Source organism: Hypanus sabinus, chromosome 15, assembly GCF_030144855.1.
Source record: "Hypanus sabinus isolate sHypSab1 chromosome 15, sHypSab1.hap1, whole genome shotgun sequence".
NCBI classification, from domain to species: Eukaryota; Metazoa; Chordata; class Chondrichthyes; order Myliobatiformes; family Dasyatidae; genus Hypanus; species Hypanus sabinus.
The window spans coordinates 51,708,369-51,735,901 of NC_082720.1; the positions used below are offsets into that span (position 1 = coordinate 51,708,369).

General features: G+C 37.7%; 1 protein-coding gene across 1 annotated transcript; it reads left to right on the forward strand.

Annotated features, from left to right (window-relative positions):
* Nucleotides 1-146: 146 nt before the first annotated feature.
* On the forward strand, nt 147-27,533 carry yipf5 (Yip1 domain family, member 5). Its single transcript, XM_059990402.1, has 6 exons — nt 147-269; nt 9,655-9,774; nt 14,306-14,466; nt 15,272-15,417; nt 19,417-19,598; nt 26,561-27,533. The coding sequence occupies exons 2-6, from the start codon at nt 9,665-9,667 to the stop codon at nt 26,721-26,723; spliced, it is 762 nt and encodes a 253-aa protein (XP_059846385.1). The 5' UTR covers nt 147-269; nt 9,655-9,664; the 3' UTR covers nt 26,724-27,533.

Sequence of the window (27,533 nt, forward strand, 5' to 3'; positions counted from 1 at the left end):
ACCACGCCCACGGAGTCCTCCCTCCTGTCGGCACCTCAGCGCTCTGGGCCGCCGGGAGGATAGTTGAACCTGGAAGTCACATCCACTTGAAGCCAGAAGTTTCTTTCCCCCACCCCCACCTCCCCCTCCCCCTCCCCCTCCCCGGGCCCAACTGCGCAGGCGCGTCTACACGGAAGTGATGTGGCAGCGTTCGGCCGGCTTCCTGTCAGCGCCGGCGCTTCGTGTCGGTTTCGGGGTCCGGAGCAGCCGGAGCCTGAGCCTGAGCCCAGGTAGGAACGCCCTCTCGGCAGTAGGAACCGGTGTCCGGCCTACTAGAACTCGGTGGCCGAGGCGACTGCTCCGTTGTTCCCGTCATTTCTGTCATTGGTCGTAGGCCTTTGGGGTCCACGTAGCTGATTTTGATGGTAGATCAGCTGGCGTGGCCTCCCCACTCGTCCCATCTCTCTCCTCCCCCTTCTCTCCCTTCCTACCCGCTCCAGCACCTTCTCCCTATCCCACCACTCACACCTCTTCTCTTCTACCCCCTCTTCGACTGGTCTCCTGTTTGTGGGTTCCTCGAGTCCTTGCAATGTTCGCTATATCTTTTAATCTGCACAATCTTGTTTGCAAGTTTGACACGCTTAGATTAGCAAGACTGCCAATACAAGTACTGACTGCATTTGTAAATACGTCAGGTTTGTAAATTTGTAAATTTCTCAGGTTTCAGACAGGTTATGGTTTAAAATGTTCGTTTGTAAGTGAACATGATATACTGTAATTTTATTGTGTTCTTTGTCATACTGTTTATTTCTGGAAGTTTTTCTTTATTTTCAGATGTACATTGAACTCGAAATTAAACTGTTAACTGTTGGGCATGATGTACAGATGGTAAAGTTATAATAGTTTACAGGTAGAAGAAAATGGTGACGGAAGGTCCCCTTCGATGGTGTAGTACAATATGTGAATGTTAAAAATGAAGTTGAAGCATTCACAGACAAGAGAGAATCTGCAGATGCTGGAAATCCAAGCAATACACACAAAATGTTGGAAGAACTCAGCAGGCCAGGCAACGCCTATGTATAGTTGACGTTTCGGGCAACGAACATCGACTGTACTTTTTTCTGTAGATGCTGCTGAATTCCTCCAACATTTTGAGTATTGTGCTTGAAGTATTCTCAGCCATGCTCTGCCTGAAGCTTAGAAGAAATGATCCATCTTGACTTTCTCCTGAGAAAAGCAGCATCTGAAGTTGGTCTCTAACTAATTTAGTGAAAGCTTTAGATGCAGCAAAAGCTTTGTGACCAGACAAGATCCCATCTATAGTCGTGTGGAACTACAGCACAAACAGGCCCCTCAGCCCATAGTTAATTAAATTCTAAAACTAGCTGTTGCTCCAGAAAAGTTACAGTATTGGCATCTACCTGACAATGTGTGAAGTTGCCCAGGCAAGTGCTCTTCTCAAATGGCAGGACAAATTCAGTCTAGCTAAATACCATCCAACTATCAGCAAAAGAATGGAACATTCATTGCAAGTGGCACCTATGCACGAGTTACTTGCTCGCTGATGGCTCGTTGGATTCTGCTCGGATCATTTGGCTCTAATGTGAAAAAAAAAATTGAACTTAACAAACCATGGTTTTGAGGTAGCGTTTGATCTAGCGTGGCATTGGGGAGTCCTATTAAACACACATTAATGGGTATCATACCCATTATAATTGACATATCACAAATTTATTTTGTGACAGCAGTGCAGTGTAAATACACAGACGTCTGTAAATTACATGAATATTGCGATGGCGTTCATTAGTTTATGGACCATTCAGAAGTCGGATGGAGGGAAAGATGTTTCCGAATTGTTGAGTGTATATCTTTTAGAACAGAGGTAAGGAGGATTTTTTTTTTAGCTAGAGAATATAATGCTCTGCTACGGACTGCGGTGGAAGCCAAGTCCTTGGGTATATTTAAGGCGGAAGTGTATAGTTCCCTGATCGATCAGGGCATCAAAGGATATGGCGAGAAGGCAGGTGTATGGGGTTGAGTGGGATCTGGGATCGGCCATGATGGAATGGCAGAGCATACTTGATAGGCTGAATGGTTTAATTCTGCTCCTATGTCTTAGGGTCTTCAAACTCCTGTTCCCCCTGTTTAGTAATAAAGAGAAGGGGGATGTCCTTGATATTGAGGGTCCTAAATGATGGATGCTGCCTTCTTGTGGAGAGGGTTTTGCCCACAGTGTCTAGAACACTTTGCAGTTTGTTGGGATCCTGTACATTAGAGGCTCCGTATCAGGCTGTGATGTAACCAGTCAGAAATGCTCCTCATTCGTATATTGAAAATGCAAGAGTCTTTGGTGATATACGAAATATCCTCAAACTCCTAACGAAGTAGAGCTGCTGGTATGTCATCTTTGTGATTGTATCAATGTGTTTGGCCCAGGATAGATTCTCTTGAGATGTTAACACCTGGGAACTTAAAGCTGCTCACCATTTCTACTGCTGACCTCTACTGACTTCCTTTTCCTGAAGTTCACAATCAGTTCCTTGGGCTTATTGATTCAGTGTGAGGTTGGTATAGCAACTCAACTCAATCAGCTGATCTATCTCAGTCCTATCATCATCTGAGATTCTACCATCAACATTAGTGTCATTGGCAAATTTATAGAAGGTGTTTGAGCTGTTTTTAGCCACATAGGTATGAATGTAGAAAATAGAGCAGTGTGCTAGAGGTGTGAAAGGAAAACATTCCAGTAATTGACATTATAGCTAGCAGGAAGAAATATGATTTTAGTTGTTGGAGGTTAATCCCTGTTGACCATCTTCAATTGCTTTGTCAATTCTTTTCACTCAATCATAAGACCATAGGTGGGAAGATACATTGATGACACAAATAATTAGTTCCACTCTCGACCTCTCAGTCGATGAAACAGGCCGTACTTACATGCAGTAAGTGCATGGTAAGTGGCAGGTGTTGTTTGTGCCAGTTTTTTAATCATCTCTGATTAGACAGAAGCTAAGCCATCTACCCTTCTCAATTAGTATCATTACTATCATGGAATCAGCTGTACTCAATATCTTGAAGGCCATCTTTGACCACAAATTAAACTGAGCACAAATACCATTGGTACAAAGTTAGTGTACTCAGTGGCTCAGTATATTGTGGTTAATGACTTATATTCTGACACACTAAAGAATGAAAGAACAAAGTACAAAGTTAGGATCTCTACAAAGTACAAGTTAGGAATGTCACCGAGTGCTCTTTTTTCTCTCTCCCCCCCCCCCCCCCCCCATAAAGGCTGACTCCATGCAAGCCAAAGCAGCCTGCTTGATGTGGGCTGCCCCAGTCACCATTCTTAAGCACTCAGTCTCTTCTCACCATTGCAAAGGGGCTTGACTGTTTACATGTACAAAATGCATCACAAAAGTTCACCCTAGCCACCTTGACAGCATCTTTCAAAGATATACTGCTATCAAGACCAGGGACAAAGGCAGTAGTTATGCAAGAATACTGTGACCTGCAAGTTCCTCTCCAAGTATGGGTGATTTATTTTAAAAATCAGGGTGGTGCAAATCACGGGAACTTCATTGTTGCTTGGCCCATGCCCTGGGATGTTTACTCTACAGCACTGTCGGTACCTTTCCTAAAATGGCTGTCGCATTTCAGGAAGTCAGTTTGCCATCATTTCAAGTGGTTTCAGGATGGGCAATAAATGCTGTCTTCTACCAGTGATATTCCAGACACCAGGAGTTAAAAAAAAAATTTGCTAACCCATCTCCAAACTAAAACAGCATTGTTGAATCCTGTTTTATAAGTTCATGTAGGTTTGCAAGGTTTTTAATCACTTTAATCATTCAGGAGAAGATATTTCTTTGTTTTAAATTATCAAAATATTCTTCTATTATTTTTATTCACAATTGATAAGTTTTTTTAAACTTTTTATTGAGTTTTCAAATAATTACAGAAATAAAAGAAAACATGAAAGAAAAAAATATATATACCCTACCCCCCTCCCCTTAACCCCTCACCCCTAACATCCCTATATAAAAAAGAAAGAAAGGAAAAAAAAGAAAGAAAGAATGCCTGGATATTGGAAGATCCCCACATGCTCCATGGAGTTCGTAATAACTTTAATATATATATTTATTTATTTCCCCAAATAACCAATTATTTCATCTTCTGAGCACCTATATATTTAATTCTGTCTTTTGTAAATAAGGGCGCCAAATTTTCAAAAATGTTTCATATTTATCTCTTAAATTGTAAGTAATTTTTTCCAGTGGAATACAGCCATAAATTTCCTTCTTCCAACGATCTATACTTAAGTATGTATCCGATTTCCAAGTAACTGCAATGGCCTTTTTGGCTACAGCCAATGCAATTTTTATAAATTCTTTCTGATATTTATTCAATTTGGGTTTCAGTTTTATCCCTTCAATATCGCCTAGTAAAAATAATATTGGATTATGTGGAAGTTGTGTTCCAATAATTTGTTCTAAAAAAAACTCTTAAATTTGTCCAAAAAGGTTGAATTTTAGAACACGACCAAGTGGAATGTAAAAAAGTACCGATGTCTTGTTTACATTGTAAACACCGATCGGATAAATTTGGGTTTAATTTATTTATTTTTTGTGGTGTAATATATAATTGATGTAAAAAAATTATATTGCACTAATCTTAACCGGACATTTATTGTATTTGTCATACTGTCAAGACATAGTCTTGACCAATTTGTTTCTTCAATTTTAATATTCAAGTCACTTCCCCATTTTTGTCTTGACTTATGAACTCCTTGTTTAATTGCCTGTTTTTGAATCAAGTTATACATATAAGAAATAATTTTTTTAATCTTTCCTTTTTGAATTAAAGTTTCTATTTCATTAGATTTCGGCAATAACATTGTTTGACCTAATTTTTCTCTTAAATAAGCTCTTAGTTGGAAGTAACAAAAAAGAGTATTGTTTGATACTTTATATTTATTCTTTAATTGATCAAATGACATTAATATACCTCCTTCAAAACAATCTATATATCTAATCCCTTTTTGAAACCAATTATATAAAAGTTGATTATCCATTGTAAAAGGAATAAGTCTATTTTGAATTAAAGATCTCTTTGCTAATAAAGATTTCTTTGTCTCATCATCAACATTTATCTTATTCCATAAGTCAATCAAATGTTTTAATATAGGAGATTCTTTCTTTTCCCGTATCCATTTAGTTTCCCATTTATATATAAAATCTTCTGGTGTATTTTCTCCTATTTTATCTAGTTCTATTCTAATCCATGCCGGTTTATCTTTCTCAAAAAAAGATGCAATAAATCTAAGTTGGTTTGCTTTATAATAATTCTTAAAATTTGGAAATTGTAACCCTCCTAGATCAAATTTCCATGTCAATTTTTCCAACGATATTCTTGACATCTTACCTTTCCAAAGAAACTTCCTCACATTTGTTTAACTCTTGAAAAAACTTCTGAGGTAGTTGTATTGGTAATGATTGAAATAGGTATTGTAGTCTAGGAAATATATTCATTTTTATGGTATTTACTCTACCTACTAATGTTATTGGTGATACCATCCATTTATCAAGATCTTCTTGAATTTTTTTCAGTAATGGTAAGTAACTTAATTTATACAAGTTCTTTATATCATTATCAACTCTTATACCTAAATATTTTATACCATTTGTCGGCCATCTAAATTGAGTTATTAATCGACATTGACTATAATCTCCTTTTAGTAAGACGTAAAGTTTCACTTTTATCCCAATTTATTTTATAACCTGATATTTTCCCATATTCTTCTAATCTATAGGATAATTTACACAACGAGTGCAATGGGTTTGTTAAATAAAGCAGAACATCATAAAGCAGATTTTTTTTAATCTTATATTCTTCCTGTTTAACTCTAAAACCCTTAATATCTGGGTCCATTCTAATTAATTCAGCTAACGGTTCTATCGCCAACACGAATAAAGCAGGTGATAATGGACAACCTTGCCTAGTTGACCTTGTTAGCTGAAATGGTGTTGAAATTTGACCATTTGGCACTACTTTAGCTTTGGGATTAATATTTAAGGTTTTAATCCATTTTATAAAAGATACTCCTAATCCATATTTTTCCAACACTTTAAATAAAAAATCCCATTCCAATCTATCAAATGCTTTTTCTGCATCCAAAGCAACTGCCACACTCATTTCCTCCCTCTTTTGTGCCAAATGAATTATACTAAATAACCGAGTTACATTATCTGCCGATTGTCTGTTTTTAATAAATCCTGTTTGATCCATATGTACTAATTTTGGTAAGTATTTGGATAATCTGTTAGATAAGACTTTTGCTATTATTTTATAATCAGTGTTTAATAAAGAAATAGGTCTATATCATGCTGGCTTTAAAAGATCTCTATCTTTTTTTGGCAATACTATTAAAATATGAAAAAGATTCTGGAAGTTTATGCATTCTTTCCGCTTGATGTATTAACTCCATAAAAGGAGGAATTAATAAATCTTTAAACTTTTTATAAAATTCAGGCTGAAAACCATCTTCTCCTGGGGCTTTATTACTTTGAAGTGATCCTAGGGCTTCTTCGACCTCTTTCAATGTAAAAGGCATATTTAATCCCTTCTGTTCTTCCGTATTTAATTTTGGAAGAGTTATTTGTGATAAAAATCTTTCTATCTTGACATTGTCATTTTGTGATTCTGATTTATACAACTCAGAATAAAAACTCTTAAAAAGTTTCATTAATTTCTAAAGGTTTATAAGTAATTTTATTTACTCTTGTTCGCATTTATTGTTTTAGAAGTCTGCTCTGTTTTTAACTGCCATGCAAGGACCTTATGTGATCTTTCACCTAGTTCATAATATCTCTGTTTAGTTCTCATAATTGCTTTTTCTGTTTGATATGTCTGGAGTGTATTATATTGTAACTTCTTAATAAGTTGTCTTCATTTTTCTTCTGTCATATTTCTTTGAGATTCTTTTTCTAATTTTGTAATCTCTTTTTCCAATTGATCTATTTCTATCATATATTCCTTCTTAATTTTAGAAGTATAACTTATTATCTGACCTCTCAAGTATGCCTTCATTGCTTCCCACAATATGAATTTAACATCAACTGAATGTGAATTTGTATCTAAAAAAAAACTGAATGTTCTTTTTCATAAAATCACAAAAATCTTGATGTTTTGGTAACATTGAATTAAATCTCCATCTATAAATTGATTCCTCTTTATCTGTCATTATCAAAGGAGAATGATCTGACAATATTCTTGCTTTATATTCCACATTTTTCACTCTATCTTGAATATTCGTTGATAATAGGAAAAAATCTATCCTTGAATATGTTTTATGTCTATTTGAATAAAATGAGTAATCTCTTTCTTTTGGATTAATTCTTCTCCATATATCAATCAAGTTTAAATCTTTCATCATTGATAGAGTTAATTTTACTACTTTTAATTTTGTGACCAGCTTTGTTGATCTATCTAAAACTGGATCTAGGCAAAAGTTAAAATCTCCACCTATTAATATTTTGTCATGTGCGTTAGCCAAATTCAAAAAGACCTCTTGTATATATTTTACATCATTTTCATTTGGTGCATAAATATTCATAAGAGTCCATAGTTCTGAAAAAAATTTGACTATGTATAATTACATATCTCCCCGCCGAATCAATTAATACGTTTTGTATTTTAATTGGTAAATTTTTATTAACCAAAATTGCAACTCCTCTCGCCTTTGAATTAAATGAAGCTGCAATAACATTTCCAACCCAGTCTCTTTTTAATTTCTGATATTCTTTGTCTGTTAAATGTGTTTCTTGTTAAAAAAAAAGCTATATCTATTTTCATTTTTTTAATGTATGTTAGAATTCTTTTTCTTTTTACCGGTCCATTAAGCCCATTAACATTAAAACTTAAAAAATTCAGTAAATTAGTCATTATTTTTAATTATGTAACTCCAAGCTATAATAATACCTAATCTTTCAACTTTTGTGGTATCTTGGGAAATCTTTTTAAAATTCTCCATGTTGCTATGTGTGTCCCCACCAATCATCCAGGCAGAAAGATAGAAGAAAAATAAAGAAAAAAACAAAATACCCCCCTACTAATGTTATGAAAAAAAAGAACACAACATTACCCCCCTCTGTTGTACGGGTCATGGCAATCGCCATGATTACACACGTGTATCCCGCAGTAACCGATCCAAAGCTCCCGAGCCCCCCCGCAACATAGAAAAGTATATATATAAGAAGAAAAAAAATACTATTCTCAATTATTATTTCTGAAATTTTGCTTTTCTCCCCTGTATCATCCTTAAATGTCCATCACTTCCATTCATTGTCTCTATCTTCATCTTTAATCCATCACACTTGGAAGTCTCTATAATTAGCGAATGGGTGGAAGTTTTTGTGCGAACTCCTCCGCTTCTCGATAATCGTTAAAACATCTTCTTTTCCCCTCCTCCAAAAAAATTATCAGCGTTGCTGAGTGACGCATTATGAATTTATAACCCTTTTCCCATAAGACATTTTTCACTGGGTTAAATTCCTTCTCTATCTTCAAAAGGTTATAACTTATATCAGGACAAAAAAGAACTGCCTTCCCTGCTGTCATCAATGGCCCGTTTCTCTTTTTGGCACGTTGGGCAGCCGCCTTCAGGATCTTTTCTTTATCTTGGTATCTTAAGCATCTTATCAAAATTGATTGTGGATTTTGATCAGCTTGAGATCTTGGCCTTAAGGCTCTCTGAGCCCTTTTGATCTCAACTAGAGTATCTTCTTCCATTTCCAATTTTTCAGGGATCCATTTTTGAAAAAAAATTATTGGATCTTCTCCTTCTACATCTTCTTTAAGTCCAACAATTTTAATATTGTTTCAAGCTTATCAATTTTTTCCATAAATTGTTTTCTTTCTAATGTCCAGGCAGTAGTATCATCTTCCATTTTATTCATTCTTTCAACTATGTCTTCCGTTGTAGTTTCCAAATCTATAATTCTCTTTTCCATTTTATCCTGTCTTTTTGTCATTTTATCAAACATCATCTCCATGTTTGTCATTTTTCTTTTGATTACTTTTAATGCATTTAATTTTTCTATTTTACGCATTATTTGCCTCAACGTCTTTTCCATATTTCCAGAAAGACGTTTGCCTCCATCTTCGTCTGATTTTTCCAGAGAATCTGACTCTCAGATTCACTTTCACTTTCGGTTTCAGTCGTAACTGGGATTTGTAGTTCTGGTTGCTCCCGTTTGCGCATGCTCCTTCCTTCATGCTTGCGCAGTTCTCGCTGATCTTTTCCTTTAGAAATGGTCGATGTTGCCGCAGTTTCCTGTTCTGTATCGCCAGCGGTATAATGTACCTGAGCCCGCGGTTCTTTGGCAGAAGTGGGCCTTGATTCTGTTCCAACTTGCGTTGCTTTCACGGTAGTAGTTTTCTTCATCTTCTGTTTGTGAGGCGTAACTTGAAACAATCCGGAGTAGTTTATAAGTAACTTTTAGAAAGTATTGACTAACTTTTCTTCATTTAGACATTAATTTATTGATTTTTCACGGGAGAGCTGGGTTCCAGCGTCTCGATCCTACGTCATCACATGACGTCCCCCAATTGATAAGTTCTTGAGAGATATTGTGGAACTGTACAATATTTTAAGATTTTGTTTTCTTTTTTTTACAGTAGATATATAATGGCTGAGTTTAATAATTTCAACACAGATTTCTTCCAGTCAAGTTATAGCATTGATGACCAAGGGCAAACGTATGATTACAGTGCTGCAGGGGATCCCTATCAGAACAGGTGAGTAAGTGTTCTGATTGACAGTCAGCTCCACACTCATATATGACAGGATCACTAAAGGTCATTAGTTGTTTCTTATTAATTTACAATATGCTTTTGTAATATTCATGGCTGTATAAGTTATTGTGATCAGGTTGCTGAAGGGAAATTCACAGCTCAGTTATTTGCTAGTAGCCTACATCAATTGTACAGCTGAGGTATTTCATTGAAGAGGAGCAGCGTGAATGTTTTCTAACGTGTATATCGTAGCATTTGTTTGAAAACTTACTTTTTTAATATCAATGTTAGTCCATTGGCTTCTTAAACTAAATCACTGCAGAAATAATGGGTCCATTGGTTGTGAGTTTCCACCATTCCCTTGAATGTGGAAAAATCTCAGTAGATGGGAAAGCTGAAAATATCATTGCCCTGTTTGTGAAAGAAGCTAACACAGAGATAGGCTGGAGGTTAGGAAGGTAAAAAGAACATTGAATTAAGGCTGGAGAATAGTAGGGAAATTTTGCTGCAGCTAAACAATTAGTGAAACCACAGCTAGAACATGATGATAGTTTTTGTCGCAATTGTAGGAGGGACAAAGAAGGTCAACTTGGTTGATTCTTGGAAAGACGAGGACTATCTTGCAAAACTGTGTAAGTTAGGCCTATGTACTCCAAAGTTCAGAAGAATAAGAGGTGATCAGCTTGTAAATTCTCGAACAGCTTGACAAAGTAGATGCTGTGGAGTTGTTTTGGCTCCGTGGGGAATATAGAACAAAGCGGGCAAAGTCTGAGAACAGGAGACATTTAAGACAGGATGTTTTTTTTTTGAGTATATTAAAGATGATAGCATACTTAAGCAACAGTTCAAAATAGCTGTAGAAGAACACCTCAACGAAAATGACGCACCACCTATTTGGGACAGATTTAAATATGCTATACAACAATCAGCAGAGGAGATAATCCTAGTGCAAGAAATCCAACACACCAGTAAGGGGTGGATAACGCAAGAAATTCTAGATATGATGGAACAAAGAAGGTTATTGAAGAATAATGAAGTGCAATACAGAGAGCTAGACAGACAGACCAGACAATTGTGCAATATTGGAAGAATGGTTGAATCAAAAATGCAATGAAGTAGAAGGCCATTTTAACAACAGCAAGGAAATGCACAAGAAAATTAAGGAAATTACTGGAATTAAGAAAACCTCCTCTACAGGATGCATCAGATCAGCAGATGGATCCAGACTAACAGATCCAGATAAAATATGTGAGAGGTGAATTCAGTATATATAGCAACTTTTTGAAGATAATAAAGGGGAACCCACAGATATTAAACACCCTAATTCTGGCCCACCTATTAGCAAAGAAGAAATAACTAAAGCAATGAAAAGCACGAAACATGGTAAAGCCACTGGACCTGATGAAATTTCAGTGGAAATGATACAAGCCCTAGAAGATCTGGGCATAGATATTCTTTTTGAACTGTTTAATGGCATATATGAGTCTGGTGCATTGCTTGACGATCTCTTGAAATCAGTATTTATAACTACCAAAAATTCCTGGAACTATTGACTGTAAAAATTGTAGAACAATCAGTCTTATGAGTCACATAGTAAAGATTTTGTTGAGAATTGTTCTGAGTCCAATTAAAAGCAAATTAAGGCCAGAAATTTCTAATCTGCAATATAGGTTTATTGAGGATAGAGGAACTAGGAATGCAATTTTCATACTACGAATGCTTTCAGAAAGGGCAATTGAATATCAAAATTATGTCTTTTTATGTTTTATTGATTTCACTAAAGCATTCGACAAAGTGCATCATGAAAAATTACTTCAAATTCTCACTGAACATTGACAGAAGGGACCAACAACTGCTTAAATTTATACTGAAATCAAACAGCTGTGGTAAAAATTAATGATAATATAAGCAGTTGGACTATAATTCAAAGAGGAGTTAGACAGGGATGCATTGCCTCACCAGAATTATTTAATATATATAGTGAAATGATTCTCAGAGAAATTGGTGTCCTAGATGGGATAAAAATTGGAGGTGTTGACATCAACAATATAAGATATCCAAACAATATCACCCTAATTGCAAGTGCTGCAGAAGACCTACAAATCCTCCTAAACAAAGTAGTATAAACAAGTGCAGAGTTTGGTCTAACCATCAACTGTAAAAAACCAAATGTATGGTAATATCAAAACAGCAGGATACTCCCAACTGCCAATTGTACATCGGTAACCAAGAGATTGAGCAAAAGACCAGCTTTAATTACCTTAGTAGCTTTATGTCACAAGATGGTTGAAGTAACATAGAAATAAAAAGAAGAATTGCCATTGTCAAAACCAACTTCCAAAAAATGAAACCCATTTTTACCAACAGACACATTTCTATGACAGCAAGACTTAGGCTACTAAAATATTACATCTGGTCAATCTTGCTGTATGCTTCCGAAATGTGGACTATAACAGCAGAACTCCAAAGAAACTTAGAAGCAACAAAAATATGGTTTCTTAGAAGAATGCTGTAAGTATCATATAGAGATAGGGTAACTAATGAGACAGTACTCCAATGTGCCAATACAAAAAGATCTTTAATGAGAACATTAAATGAGAGGAAACTTAATTTCCTGGGCCATGTCATCAGAAAGGGAGAAATAGAATGCCTTACAGTACAAGGCCTTAATGTAAATGCGGAAGAGGAAGGCAAAGAAGAAAATATATGGACATTGTGAAAGAACTAACAAATCTAAATGTGCGAGATGTCATTGACGCTGCGAGGGATCGTTCGATGTGGAGAGTCATGATCGCCCAAGCGTGTAATGTGCAAGGCATATGAAGAAGAAGATCAAGTCAAGTCACTTTTTATTGTCATTTCAACCATAACTGCTGGTACAGTACATAGTAAAAAAGGGATGTTTTTCAGGACCATGGTGTTACATGAAACAGTGCAAAAATGACTGAACTACCCAGGACTGCATAAAGTGCACAAAACAGTGCAGGCATTACAATAAATAACAAACAAGACAATAGGGCAGTAACTTGTGTCGGTCCAGGCTCTGAGTATTGAGAAGTTTGATGGCTCGGGGGAAGAAACTGTTACATAGTCTGGTCTTGAGAGCCCAAATGCTTCAATGCCTTTTTCCAGATGGCAGGAGGGAGAAGAGTTTGTATGAGGGGTGCATGGGGTCCTACATAATGCTAGATTTTTTTACTGTTAAGTAGTCAGTGATTATGAACCAGAAAGGAAATGAGGATTGAAGGCCAGGAGCAGGTCAACTGTGATATTAAATGGCAGAGTGAGCTGGTGGGTCATATGACTTACTCCTGTTCCTATATCTTAAATAATTTTGAAAATAATTTTCAATACATGGGCTTATCATCCACTGTATTAATTATAAAATACACCCCTATGACTTTTTGTTTCAGTCACATTATATTTTACTATTTTCTTGACTCTGGTGCTTGCAGTTTTGTTTTCTAATTTCTGAAGATCTGTTGCGAAAATGAAAGGCACGGGGGTGACTTTTAAAGTGACTCTGCCTAGTGAAAGAATAGGTACTGAAGTAACAGAAACAATCAAAAGTAATTTTATTGTGGAAATGAGATGGATGATTCTAAAAACAATAAGAATGTAAGAAATAGGAGCAGGAGTAGGCCACCTGGCCATAGACTCATCTCCATCTACTTGCCTTTCCCCCATAATCCTTAATTCCCTTATTATGCAAAAATCTATTCAACCTTGTCTTAAATATATTTAGACAAGATAGCACTAAGTATTGTGGAACAACACTGCTCATCACATCATTCCAATACTGACTTAAATTGGTGTCTTAAATTTCCACATATCATCTCTTACTTGGTAATTAACTAAAATACTTGTTTTCATGTTATTGACCCATTTTTTTTACCAGAAATATTTTTTTATTATTAATTTTCAAAATACTTCATGATTTTTATGCACTTCCATCAAATCTTCCCATGTGGCAATTTTTTTAAGGAGAATAATACTAGCTTCACTAGATGGGTAGATACTTTATTGATTACAGTAGCATTACAAGTGCACAGATGTATATATTAGAAGAGAAGCAGAAAGAAAATAAGTTACCACAAACAGTCTCAACAGGAGGGGGTCATCACTTCCCTGGCTATAGGTTGACTCATTATAAAGCCTAATGGCTGCTCCAAAGAATGACTTCTTTGGAGCAGCACAGTTGTCTTAGTCTATTACTAAAAGGCTTTTCTGTTCAGCTGAGGTGGCTTGCGGAGGGTGGGAAACATTGTCTGGAATTGCCAGGATTTTCTGTTGAATCCTTGTTCCCAATTTTTAATTCCTAGTAGCATTCAGCACTAAACTTTGCAAGATAGGAGGATTAAAAAAATTTACTGGAGCACATGGTAGGAAGCAGCTGGAGTTGCGGAGGGGGCACAGGGCTCCAAGTGTTTAATAAGGAATAAAGTTTTGTCGTGCAGTCATATGCTGATAAGTACATTAGACAGAAACGGAAAAGAAGGACCAAGAAATATGTTTCATTATTTTTTGCATATAGGCACTATGATGGTCATACACAGCAAGCTGGGTATTTTCATCCAACAGGACCACAACAACCATACACAGGACAGATCTACCAGCCAACACCAACCTTCACCCCAAGCTCCTCACAGTCCGTATACAGTAACAGTTTTGAAGATGAGGCTCCATTATTGGAAGGTAAAAATGTGCTTTGCACTTAGTGGGTGTTATTATTTTCAACTGCCACAGGTGGTCTGCATAGAATACTGAAGTTAAGATTACAATCTGTTTAAAATATGTATGTACTTCTGAAACTTGGTATAGCTTTAAGATGTTAGCTCAGTTAAATCCTAAGAGCAATAAACCTTAAGAGAATGAAAAGAAAATTGATGCCCTTTTGATGCATTTTTTTGTGCTGAATAGTATAATATCAATTAAATGATTCCTGAAAATCATGCATATTTCCTTATTTACCCACTTCTGATTTTTAGAGATGGAGAAATCTATGTTTTTGCCATTGCCCACCCTGTCATCCTTTAACAGCTAAGAAAAGAATTGCATCCGTTAGTGTTTGTCCCAGTCGGGGTATCATTGTAGCGTGTGCTCTGTGGTATCGGGATGAATTGAGATTCAGAACCTAAAACCTGAGCCAAAACGTTGCATACCAGAGCCAGGAATCAAATCTGTTGCCTTCCAGATTTGGTAGGCTACTAATGTAATAGCAGGGCCATTAACATTACCATTTAAAATTAGGTCTATTTAATTCTTTTTAAGCTTCAGGAAAAATAACTGGACATAAATTGTGTAAATTCCATATTGAATTGTAACTTTACAGACATAACTTCCAAAACAAAACATGAAATATTTTCATTCAGAACTTCCTTTTATAAAATGTGTACTGTTTTAGAAGGAATAATCAAATTACTTGTTAACTGTATTATGAAGTATTGCTGATTAGTAACTTAATATTTTTAATTCTCTTTAATTTTCTGGAACTTTTTAGAACTGGGTATTAACTTCGATCACATCTGGCAGAAGACACTAACTGTTCTCCATCCGCTCAAAGCAGCAGACGGAACCATTATGAATGAGACTGATCTGGCTGGACCCATGGTATTCTGTTTAGCATTTGGAGCCACATTACTATTGGTATGTAATGTCCAATATTTTTCTGATAGACCAATTTAACGTTGTCTTGGTTTGGTTTCTGAATATATGAAAAGTTTATTTGTCTGCCATCCATTATTTGATAAAGAAAAATTGACTATATTTAGATGCGTGAACACAGCCTTTCAAGCTTGACCCACTACTCTAAACTGTGAGACAGTCTGTTACTATTTCCCTGTCCTCAAAATAAAGCTGAATTATACTTTTCACAACCTATTTGATGTGCCCATATTCTGATGTTGTCCATGTCATCATTGTATGTTGACCTTTATCTTAGGTAAATACCTTAGGAATCTTAATTTAAAACATAATTTATTGTGTCAATACAAATATGCATATAAACTTAGTTTCATAAATGCTGCTGTTCCTTTCGTATGAGTGCTTAACTAGACCTTTGGCTCTATTTATAACTCCACAATAAGGATCATCTGCTTCTCCCCCCTGCCCCAGGCATGGAGGTTTTTCATGTGATAGTTGGTCTGCAGTGTTGTCACTGCTCTACATCCAAAATTCTTCATCATCATTCTTTTTCTTATCAGTCTGTGCCATTTAACTTTGATTCCATTGTTTCTGGCTTATCTGGCAAGCCTGTGCCATTGACTCTGGCCCAAGGCTACAGATAGCATTATCTCATTGCTCTTTGACCAAGTAAGGATAGTCTCTGATGTCATTCCCTTGCTTTTCTTGAGTTAGGCCTTTTTTAAACCACTTATAGCCAATCCATGCCAGAAACTGGGTTCAGGTTACTTCAGTTCACAGACTGCTCAACGCTACAGGTTATCAGTAGGGACTCCATTGTGTCCATTTTCAAATGCTCGAATCTAGCAAGAATTAGTTTGGGAAACCATTCACAAAGTAGTAGTCTCAAAATTGTTGCCTCCATTTCTTCCACCATGTGGCAATAGCAAAGACGTTTGATTTGCTTGCTTGCTTCCACTGTCCTTAACTCACACAGTTAGCTGTTTTGTAGGATTTTTAATTCCTTCATGGCCAACCATGCCTGCTGATATAAATCCCATGAAATGCTTCATCTCTGTTCTTGTCTCCCTGCTGCCAAAATCATACCCATACATTGTTGCCTCAAGATCCCCCTTTTAATGCTACACCAGCAGAAACTCATCTTTCGCAAACTTGAAAGGTCAAAATTTGGCCGCCTATTCAAGGTCCCACTGTCCAGTTTATCTAGTTGTTTGGCATAACTTAATACCTGAGTTACAGTGCCTTGATTTTAATAATCTCATCTTGTATTTTCAAATCCTTCCATGGCCTTGGTCCTCCACCTTCTTGTCTCTTTTTACGCTTTACAGTTGGCATGCTTTTATGCATCTACCAAATCTATTATAATCTTTATATTTATTGCTCTTCTGAATCATTTGCTGCACAGGGGACAGTATTTTATAATTTTCTTTTTTAACTCTGCTTCTCTCTCCATAAAGTATGATCATTTTGTATGAGTTTCTCAAATCTCCTTTTCCTGTTTAGTGGTATGGTTGAAAATTTTGCTTGATTTCATTCCTGTGTTGTGCTGTGAAATGTTGTATTATGTTAATAGTACAATTTCAATAAGGGTACTGTTTATATTGCTGCATTGATAGAAATAGTTTTTGCAAAGCTAATAAAAAAAATGAAGGTGCCCCATTTGAAGTACAGATTTATTCAGATTTATTTATTGAAACATACAGTGAAATGCATCATTTGCATTAACAATTAATTTGCTCAACAGTATGCTGGAGGCAGCCACACATTCCAGCACCAGTATAACATGCCTACAGCAGAACAACATAAACATTAATAACAACAACAAAACAAGCCCCTTTTCCACCCTCCTATCCCACTCACAAACACAGGCAGGCCTCCAGCCCCAAGACAGGGCATCTAATCTTTTGAATTGGAGAGCAAAAGTGGCTTTTTGATAAAGGATCTGGTGCTTTCCCGGAATATATGACGAATAAACTCTTCTCGGGCTTTCAGCCAGGTACAGGTATTGATTATTACTGACATTTCAATGACAAACTCTGTCATCTTCTTCAGGGATGATGCCTAGATGTGTCCAGTCCGATAGTATTTATACCCCTTTCGGCTAGCTCTCCTGATTGGTTAGTCCTCATCTCCTACTTTGTTTACAAGCAAATTCCAGTTCTTATTTAGAGTGAGACCTTCATCTTTGTTAAAATTCTTTTCCTCTAGTTTTATTTCAAAGGCTTCTGTCACCAGATATACCTCCTGTGCTCCTTGATGCACGTTTCCATGGTGTGTACTGTCTGGCTGATTAGACGCCACACCGCATTCACAGGGAATCCTGTAATCGCCAGCCGACATGAGTCCCAAGTCATCTTTGACCCACATAAGCTGTGATTTGAACTTCCCTACTGGTTTGTGGATGGTATTAATCTGATACTTCTTCAGGATCCTGGCGATCCTTCCAGAAGTCATGGACCCATAAGGAAGACAGGCGGTACCAATGGGTTCCTCCTCGTTTGTAAACAAGGTGGAAGAGCAGAAGCCTGATTGGATGAGGACTAACCAATTGGGATGGAACAAAGAGGTACTACCAGACTAGACATGCCCAGATATTATCCCTGGAGAAGATGGCAGAGTTTGTCATCGAAACGTCAGTTATAATTGATACCTGTACCCGGTTAATAGGCTGAGAAGAGTTAATTCATGGCTTTTTGATGTTACAGTCAGCCCTCCTTATCTGCGGATTCAGCCAACCGCGGATCAGGAAAACCCGGAAGTTCTCTCTCCAGTACTCATTGTTTGAGCATGTACAGACTATTTTTTCTTGTCATTTTTCCCTAAACAATACAGTATAACAACTATTTACACAGCATTTACATTGTATTAGGTATTATAAGTAATGTCTTAAAAGTCTAGGCAGTCCCCAGGTTATGAATGAGTTCCATTCCTGAGTCTGTCTTTAAGTCGGATTTGAAGTCAGAACAGGTACGTTTGGTATTATTTAGCATCAGTTAGTCAAATGTTTTTCTTAGTATATAGTACATATTTTACCTTTCTAGTCATATAAAACACTTAAGAACCATACGTATTCAATTAAACCACTGCGTTGCTTAGTAATAATTGCAGCTTTCATCGAGGCAGGGCCTTTCACAGCTCCATTAAAATTGTTCCAATCGTTGACTGACTGTAGCCTAATGCTTTTCAATGAGCAATGGCATTTCACCTCTTTCCAATCGCTTTATTATTTCCACCTTATTTTCAATCGTGATCATGATTATTTTCCTGAACAGAAACATTGCGGATTCAGAGCTGCACCGCCAGGTACTAAAGACCACTGCACTGATACATGTTAAATAAACTCCAGGGTTCCGCTGGGTCCTAAAGACCACTGCACTGAGACATGTTAAATAAGGGACTTGAGCATCCACATTTTTTGGTATTCGTGCAGTGTCTCTGAACTAATCCCCCGTGGATAAGGAGGGCCATCTGTACTAATAGTTTTATGCATGTTTTAAGCTTTCAAGGTAATAAAGTGTTACTGTTTGCTATGCTTAAAATGAGTATCTGTCAATGTCAGTTCTTTGGTATTGATTTACTTATAATATGATGCAGTTATGTATAGGAATAGTATCAAACTTCAGACACATTACAAATGGAATCGAAAATAACTTCCAAACCATGTTTGAACCTACATTGTGCAGGAAGTATAATTTAATATAAAATTATTTTCAGCAAATTTTACAAGATAGTGCACTAGAAATTCATGCACTTTGATAAATGGTCAGGATTTGCCGTAATGAGACATGGCAGCATTAAGACTAAAATATCCTCAGAAAATATGACATTGTGAAATTTTGAAATAGTGATTTTTCATATGTTCTGTACAAGATATTGCAGTATTTTACCACTGTTCTTGAAAATTTTTGTAATATATCAAAATCACCTTACAATTTTCTATGTGGTGTGGTAGTTATCAAATATATTTTTAGACCTGGAAAATCTTTTGCTTTTTAATCCTAGGTTGGAAAAATCCAGTTTGGTTATGTGTATGGTATCAGTGCCATTGGGTGCCTTGGTATGTACTGTCTTTTGAACTTGATGAGTATGACCGGTGTCTCCTTTGGCTGTGTAGCCAGCGTCCTTGGATACTGTCTTCTTCCAATGATCATCCTGTCAAGCTTTGCTGCGGTTTTCTCTTTGCAGTAAGTAACATTCTGATTTAAGTATAGATATTTTAATAGAACTTGTCTATATTAAGTGTTAAATTGATTTTGGTATCAGCTAAATAATGAAATTATTTTGAAAAGCATTATTGTGCAAGTTCTATATCAGTTTTCTCATGATTGCTGCTATATGTTTTTATCTACAGTGGTGCTAGAAAGTTTGTGAACCCTGTAAGTTTTTCTCTATTTCTGCATAAATATGACCTAAAGTGTGATCAGATCTTCATGCAATTCCTAAGACTAGATAAAGAGAACTGAATGAAATAAATAACACAAAAACATTATCCTTGTTCATTTATTTATTGAGAAAAGCAATCCAATATTACATGTATTTGTTGAAAAAGGCATGTAAGCATTTACTTTCAGTAACTGGAGTGGCCCCCTTGTACAGCAATAACTTCAACCAAATGTTTCCGCTAACTGTTGTTCACTCCTGCACATCGGCTTGGAGGAATTTTAGGCCACTCCTCCTTACAAAACTGCTTCAGCTCTGGGATGTTAGTGGACTTCCTTGCATGAACTTCCTGCTTCAGGTCCTTCCACGGCATTTCTACAGGATTAAAATCAGGACTTTGAGTCAGCCATTCCAAAACACAAATTTTCTTTTAAAACCATTCTGTTGTTGATTTATTCTTGTCTTTTGGATCATTGTCTTGTTGCATCATCCAATTTCTTTTGGCTTCAGGTGATGGACTGATGCTCTGACATTTTCCTGTAAAATGTCTTGATAAATTTTGAATTCATTGTTCACTCAAAGATTGCAAGCTGTCCTGGCCCGTGGCAGCAAAGCAGCCCCAAGCCATGATGCTCCTTCCACTGTGCTTCACAGTTGGGATGAGGTTTTGGTGTCGGTGTGTAGTGCCCTTTTTCCTCCAAACATAGCAATATACATTTCTGCCAGAATGTTCAACTTCTGTCTCATCTGTCTACTAAACATTGTCCCAGAAATGTTGTAGAACATCTGTGTGGTCTTTTAAAAATTTGTGACATACAGCAATTTTTTTTTTGGAGAGCAGCGGTTTCCTCCATGGTGTCCTTCTTTGAATACTGTTCTTATTCAGTGTGTTTCTTATAGTGGGCACATGAAAACAGATTTTAGCAAGTTCTAGAGATTTCTGCAGGAACTTCGCTGTTACCCTTGGGTTCTTTTTCACCTCCTTCAGCATTGCATGCTGTGCTCTTGGTGTATATTTACAGGATGCCCACTCTTAGGGAGAGTAGCAACAGTACTCTCCATTTGTAGACAAGTTCTCTTAATGTGGACTGATGAACACTCAGGTCCTCAGAAATGCTTTTGTAGCCTTTTCCAGCTTTATGCACCTCTACAATTCTAAGGTCCACTGAAAGTTGTCTTGATCAAGACATGGTGCACATTAACAGATATTTCTTGAGAAGAACAGGATCTGTCAGTAACCTGACTTTGTGTGTCTTTTTTTATAGGGCAGGGCACCTCTACATCCCACACCTCCAATCTCATCTCCTTGATTGGTACACCTGACTCCAAATGGCTTTCATAGATGGCATTACCCCCAGAGGTTCACATACTTTTTCGAATAAATATATAGAAGCATAGAAAACTTACAGCACAATACAGGCCCTTCAGCCCACAAAATTGTGCCGAACATGTCCCTACATTAGAAATTACTGGGCTTACCTATAGCCCTCTATTTTACTAAGCTCCATGTACCTATCTGAAAGCCTCTTAAAAGACCCTATCATATCCACATCCTCCACCATTGCTGGCAGCCCATTCCACAAACTCACCACTCTCTGAGCAGAAAACTTACTCCTGACATCTCCTCTGTACCTACTCCCCAGCACTTTAAACCTGTGTCCTCTTGTGACAACCATCTCAACCCTGGGAAAAAGCCTTTGACTATCCACATGATCAATGTTTCTCATCATCTTTTACACCTATATCAGGTCACCTCTCATCCTCCTTCGCTCCAAGGACAAAAGGCCGAGTTCACTCAACCTATTCTGATAATGCATGCTCCCCAATCCAGGCAACATCCTTGTAAATCTCTTCTGCACCCTTTCCATGGCTTCCACATCCTTCCTGTAGTGAGGTGACCAGAACTGAGCACAGTACTCCCAAGTGGGGTCTGACCAGGGTCCTATATAGCTGTAACATTACCTCTTGGCTCCTAAATTTAATTCCATAATTGATGAAGGCCAGTACACCATACACCTTCTTAACCATGGAGTCAACCTGTGCAGTTGCTTTGAGCGTCCTATGGACTCGGACCCCAAGATCCCTCTGATCTACACTGACCCCAAGATCCACACTGCCAAGAGTCTTACCATTAATACTATATTCTGCCATCATATTTTACCTACCAAAATGAACCACTTCACACTTAACTGGGTTGAACTCCATCTGCCACTTCACAGCCCAGTTTTGCATCCTATCAATGTCCCGCTGTAACCTCTGACAGCCCTCCACACTATCCACAACACCTCCAACCTTTGTGTCCTCAGCAAACTTACTAACCCATCCCTCCACTTCCTCATCCAGGTCATTTATAAAAATCACAAAAGAGTAGGGTTCCCAGAACAGATCCTTGAGGCCTTCCACTGGTTTCCGACCTCCATGCAGAATATGACCTGTATACAACCACTGTTTGCCTTCTGTGGGCAAGCCAGTTCTGGATCCTCAAAGCAATGTCCCTCTCGGATCCCATGCCTCCTTACTTTCTCGGTAAGCCTTGCATGGGGTACCTTATCAAATGCCTTGCTGAAATCCATATACACTACATCTTCTGCTCTTTCCTCATCAATGCGTTTAGTCAAATCCTCAAAAAAATTCAATCAGGCTCCTAAAACCATGCTGACTATTCCTAATCTTATTATACTTCTCCAAACGTTCATAAGTCCTGCCTCTCAGGATCTTCTCCATCAACTTACCAACCACTGAAGTAAGACTCACTGGTCTATAATTTCCTGGGCTATCTCTACTCCCTTCCTTGAATAAAGGAACAACATCTGCAACCCTCCAATCCTCCGGAAACTCCCGTCCCCATTGATGATGCAAAGATCATCACCAGAGGCTCAGCAATCTCCTCCCTCGCCTCCCAAGGTAGCCTGGGGTACATTTCATCTGGTCCCGGGCATCCAACCTGATGCTTTCCAAAAGCTCCAGCACATCCTGTTTCTTAATATCTACATGCTCAAGCTTTTCAGTCTGCTGCAAGTCATCATTACAATCACCAAGATCCTTTTGCATAGTGAATACTGAATTAAAGTATTCTTTAAGTACCTCTGTTGTTTCCTCTGGTTCCATACACACTTTCCCACTATCACATTTGATAGGTCCTATTCTTTCACGTCTTATCCTCTTGCTCTTCACATACTTGAAGAACGCGTTAGGGTTTTCCTTAATCCTGCCTGATAAGGCCTTCTCATGGCCCCTTCTGGCTCTCCTAATTTCCTTCTTAAGCTCCTTCCTGCTAGCCTTATAACCTTCTAGATCTCTAACATTACCTAGCTCTCTGAATCTCTTGTAAGCCTTTCTTCTTGACTAGCTTTATTACAGCGTTTGTACACCACGGTTCCTGTACCCTACCATAATTCCTGTCTCATTGGAACGTACCTATACAGAACTCTACACAAATATCCCCTGAATATTTGCTACGTTTCTTCTGTACTTTTCCCTGAGAACATCTGTATCCAATTTAAGCTTCCAATTTCCTGCCTGTTAGCTTCATAATTCCCCTTACTCCAATTAAATGCTTTTCTAACTTGTCTGTTCCTATCTCTCTCCAGTGGTATTGTAAAGGAAATAGAACTGTGATCACTATCTCAAATGCTCTCCCACTGAGAGATCTGACACCTGACCAGGTTCATTTCCCAATACCAAATCAAGTACAGCCTCTCCTCTCATAGGCTTATCTACATACTGTGTCAAGAAACCTTCCTGAACACACGTAATGAACTCCACCCCTTCTAAACCCCTTGCTCTAGGGAGATGCCAATCGATATTTGGGAAATTAAAATTTCCCATCATGACAACTCTGTTGTTATTATTACACCTTTCCAGGGTCTGTTTCCCTATTTGCTCCTCGATATCCCTGTTAGTAATGGGTGACCTATATATATAAAAAAACCCAGTAAAGTTATCGACCTTCCTGTTTCTAACCTCTACCCAAAGAGACTCCGTAGAGGATCCCTCCATGGCATCCACCTTTTCTGCAGCCGTGACACTATCTCTGATGAACAGTGCTATGCCCCCACCTCTTTTGCCTCCTTCCCTGTCCTTTCTGAAACGTCTAAAACCCGGCACTTGAAGTAACCAGTCCTGTCCCTGAGCCATCCACATCTCTGTAATGGCCACATCATATTTCCAAGTACTGATCCGCACTCTAAGCTCATCCGCTTTGTTCACAACACTCTTGCATTAAAATAGACACATCTCAGGCTTTCGTTCTGAGCGTGTCCCTTCTCTATCACCTGCCTATCCTCCCTCTCACACTGTCTACAAGCTTTCTCTATTTGTGAGCTAACCTCCTCTTCCCCAGTCTCTTCAGTTCAGTTCCCACCCTCAACAATTCTAGTGTAAACTCTCCCCAGTAGCCTTAGCAAACCTCCTCACCAGGATATTGGTCCCTCAGGATTCAAGTACAACACATCCTTTTTGTACAGGTTACACCTGCCCTGAAAGAGGTCCTAATGATCAAGAAATCTGAATCCCTGCCCCCGCTCCAATCCCTCAGCCACGCATTTATCCTCCACCTCATCCTATTTCATTTCTCACTGTCATATGGCACAGGTAGTAATCCCAGGATTACTACCTTTGCTGTCCTGCTTCTCAACTTCCTTCCTAACTCCCTGTAGTCTTTTTTTAGGACCTCCTCCCTTTTCCTACCTATGTCATTGGTACCAATATGTACCACGACTTCTGGCTGTTCTTCCTCCCACTGCAGGATATCTTGGATGCGATCCGAAACATTGCGGAGCCTGGCACCTGGGAGGCAAACTACCATCTGAGTTTCTTTCCTGCGTCCATAGAATCGCCTGTCTGACCTCCTAACTATAGAGTCCCCTATCACTACTACCTTCCTCTTCCCTCCCCTACCCTTCTGAGCCATAGTGCCAGACTCTGTGCCAGAGGCACGGCCACTGCCGCTTCTCCTGGGTAGGCTGTTTCTTCCCCCCCCCCCCCCCCCCCCCATAGTACTCGAACAGGAGTACTTATTGTCAAGGGGTACAGCCACAGGGGTACTCTCTAGTACCTGGCTTTTCCCTTTCCCCCTCCTGACTGTGACCCACTTGTCTGTCTCCCGTGGCCTCGGTGTGACCACCTGCCTGTAACTCTTCTCTATCACCTCCTCACTCTCCCTGACTAGGCGAAGGTCATCGAGCTGCATCCCCAGTTCCCTAACACAGTCCCTCAGGAGCTGCAGCTCAACACATCTGGTGCAGGTATGGCTGTCCGGGATACATTTAATATTGGATCATTTTTCTAAATAAATAAATGAACAAGTATAATGTTTTTTTGTGTTTTTTATTTCATTGAGTTCTCTTTATCTAGTTTAGGGCTTTCATGAAGATCTGATCACATTTTAGGTAATATTTATGCCGAAATAGAGAAAATTCTACATGATTCACAAACTTCCAAGCACCATTGTATAAAATCCTTTTGTAAATTTAATGTTATATCTTTGTTAAATACAAAACATGACTGCCTTTTGTGAGCGAAATTAGTAAATACTTTTGTATTTGCATTACTATATGTTAGTTGTTTATTTGCATAGTGCTAGCAACTGTGGATATTCCAGATTGAGTGGGCTATGAAAGTGGAAGAACCTTTATAGAAACACACCATAATATCTTACATAAATTTCGATTATTATTGGGGGTGAATAAAAAATATTCAGAATAACTTGGCTTATATGGTACTTTGGGATATTTAAGTACACATGAAGAAGATAAAAGATGCAATAAGGAAGTTGTAGAACAGATTTAAATACTGGAGTTTTACTTCTGCTTATAGTTTATGTCTGGCATTGCAACAGGTCTAGGAGTTAAACACACTTTAACACTGTAAAGTTGGGAAGCCCTGACTATTTTTTTAATATGTGGCTTACACCTCAAAAAAAAAAGTTGTGCGTGATATTTTGCACTAAAAGACAAGCCTGTCCATGCATACTTGGCCTTCAGCATTGCATAGTGGATCATGGTTGCCTTAGTTGTGTAGATGTGTAGAGTAGACATCTAGATAGGTCCATGAAATTCATTGAGCCAACTCTTACAGTGCAGTAGCATAGCAGACAGATTGAGACTAAAGGCAAGAGGATTAGATAATTGTTTGGTAAGACTCTTAATATCTGTGAACCAAACTGGCGGGCTTGTGGTGATCAATTTTCTAGTGTTCAAAGTGGCACAAAAGAGGTGATATAGAATGGACTGCCATTATATACCACACATTATATTTAATTAACTGCTGCAGAAGTAAATCAAGTAATGCGTATAAAGAATGGTTGATTTGATAGTAGCAAATTTGTAGCCGACAGATTAAAGTTTTTAATTACATAATCATAAATTGTAATTAATTAATTGATACGAGAGTCAGCCTTGTGTATGTGTATCCTGGTTAAAGTACAACAGGTGCATGGAGCATTTTATATATCAGTATTTTTGTGGCTAAGATTTTATTGTCATTATTTTGATTTTTTTTAAGAAGTTGTATCATAGCTGTTAACTTCTAAATGAAAAGAATCTGCTTCACAATAGCATAACTGCACGGCCCCCTTCTGGGTGGTGGACTACACTGCATAACATGCCTGAGTTGAATTGTCCAAGTTGTTCACTTTTACTACTCTTAACAAATTGGCTAGAAATATATATTTACTGATCTTAATAGGACCCTTGCCCAAATCATAAAGCATTTACTTAAAAATATACTATCAAATCCTAATATTGATGTTTTTTTTCTCCTTCAGGGGTATGATGGGCATAATCATTGCTGCTGTCATAATCGGCTGGTGCAGTTTGTCAGCATCTAAAATCTTTATCTCTGCGTTAGCAATGGAGGGGCAGCAATTACTAGTAGCATATCCTTGTGCTTTATTGTATGGAGTTTTTGCTCTCATCTCTGTTTTCTAAAGAATTTTGTGAATGGAATGTGGCTCCATATTCTGAATTCGAACAGAAGCAGATGCAAATCCCTGGCATTCAAATGGTTTAAAGACTTTGGCTTCCTGCCACCAAAGTAATTATGACTCTTCTGATTCCAAGATTTGGGGAGTAGTTGAAACACATTCCTAAATTACTGCTTTTTTGCTGCATTAAGAAGCCCAATTCAGAGGCTGAAAATGCTGATTCAGGTTGGAAATCAAAATCCCATCATTTTTGACAACAGATTTTGCTGATTGGCATAATCGTATGAAGAAGTTTTGTCTTGGCTTTGTAATGCAATTTCTCCATAATGTGTGGAAGAATGATTCAAGTATGATGCTTTTCTAAGATGGGATGTCAGGACCACCAGAAAGTATTTCGTCAAGAAGGTGTAAATAGAGAGTTGAGTGCAATGCTGAAAAAACAAATTCCATTCTTAATTCATATTCAAAATTTTGTCATGCAATTCATGCACCCTCTGGACCAAAATGCTTTGTTCTCCTTCAGGAGTCAGAATTTAATCTTAAGGTGGAAGGAGTTACAAAATATGTTATGCAAGCTCTATAATAATTTTGTCAAGGAAGTATCCCACTCCAAATTAAATTGTTTAGTTTGCAAATTAGTTATTATTTGATAACCATGTTTATTTGGTCTATGAGAAAGGTAACAATATAATTCCAGCTCTATTAAAAACCAGTTCTTTTTATAATTTGCCTGTTTTTCTCCCCCCCCCCCCCCCGTTTATGCAACTTTCCCTATCCATGACATTTGTAATAAATCAATTAATTTCTGGTTCAA

Coding starts and splice junctions, on each gene's coding strand:
- yipf5 (XM_059990402.1), top strand. CDS start 9,665: ATGGCTGAGTTTAATAATTTCAACACAGATTTCTTCCAGTCAAGTTAT. Junction 9,775..14,305: donor GGGGATCCCTATCAGAACAG/GTGAGTAAGTGT, acceptor TTTTGCATATAG/GCACTATGATGGTCATACAC. Junction 19,599..26,560: donor GCTGCGGTTTTCTCTTTGCA/GTAAGTAACATT, acceptor TTTCTCCTTCAG/GGGTATGATGGGCATAATCA.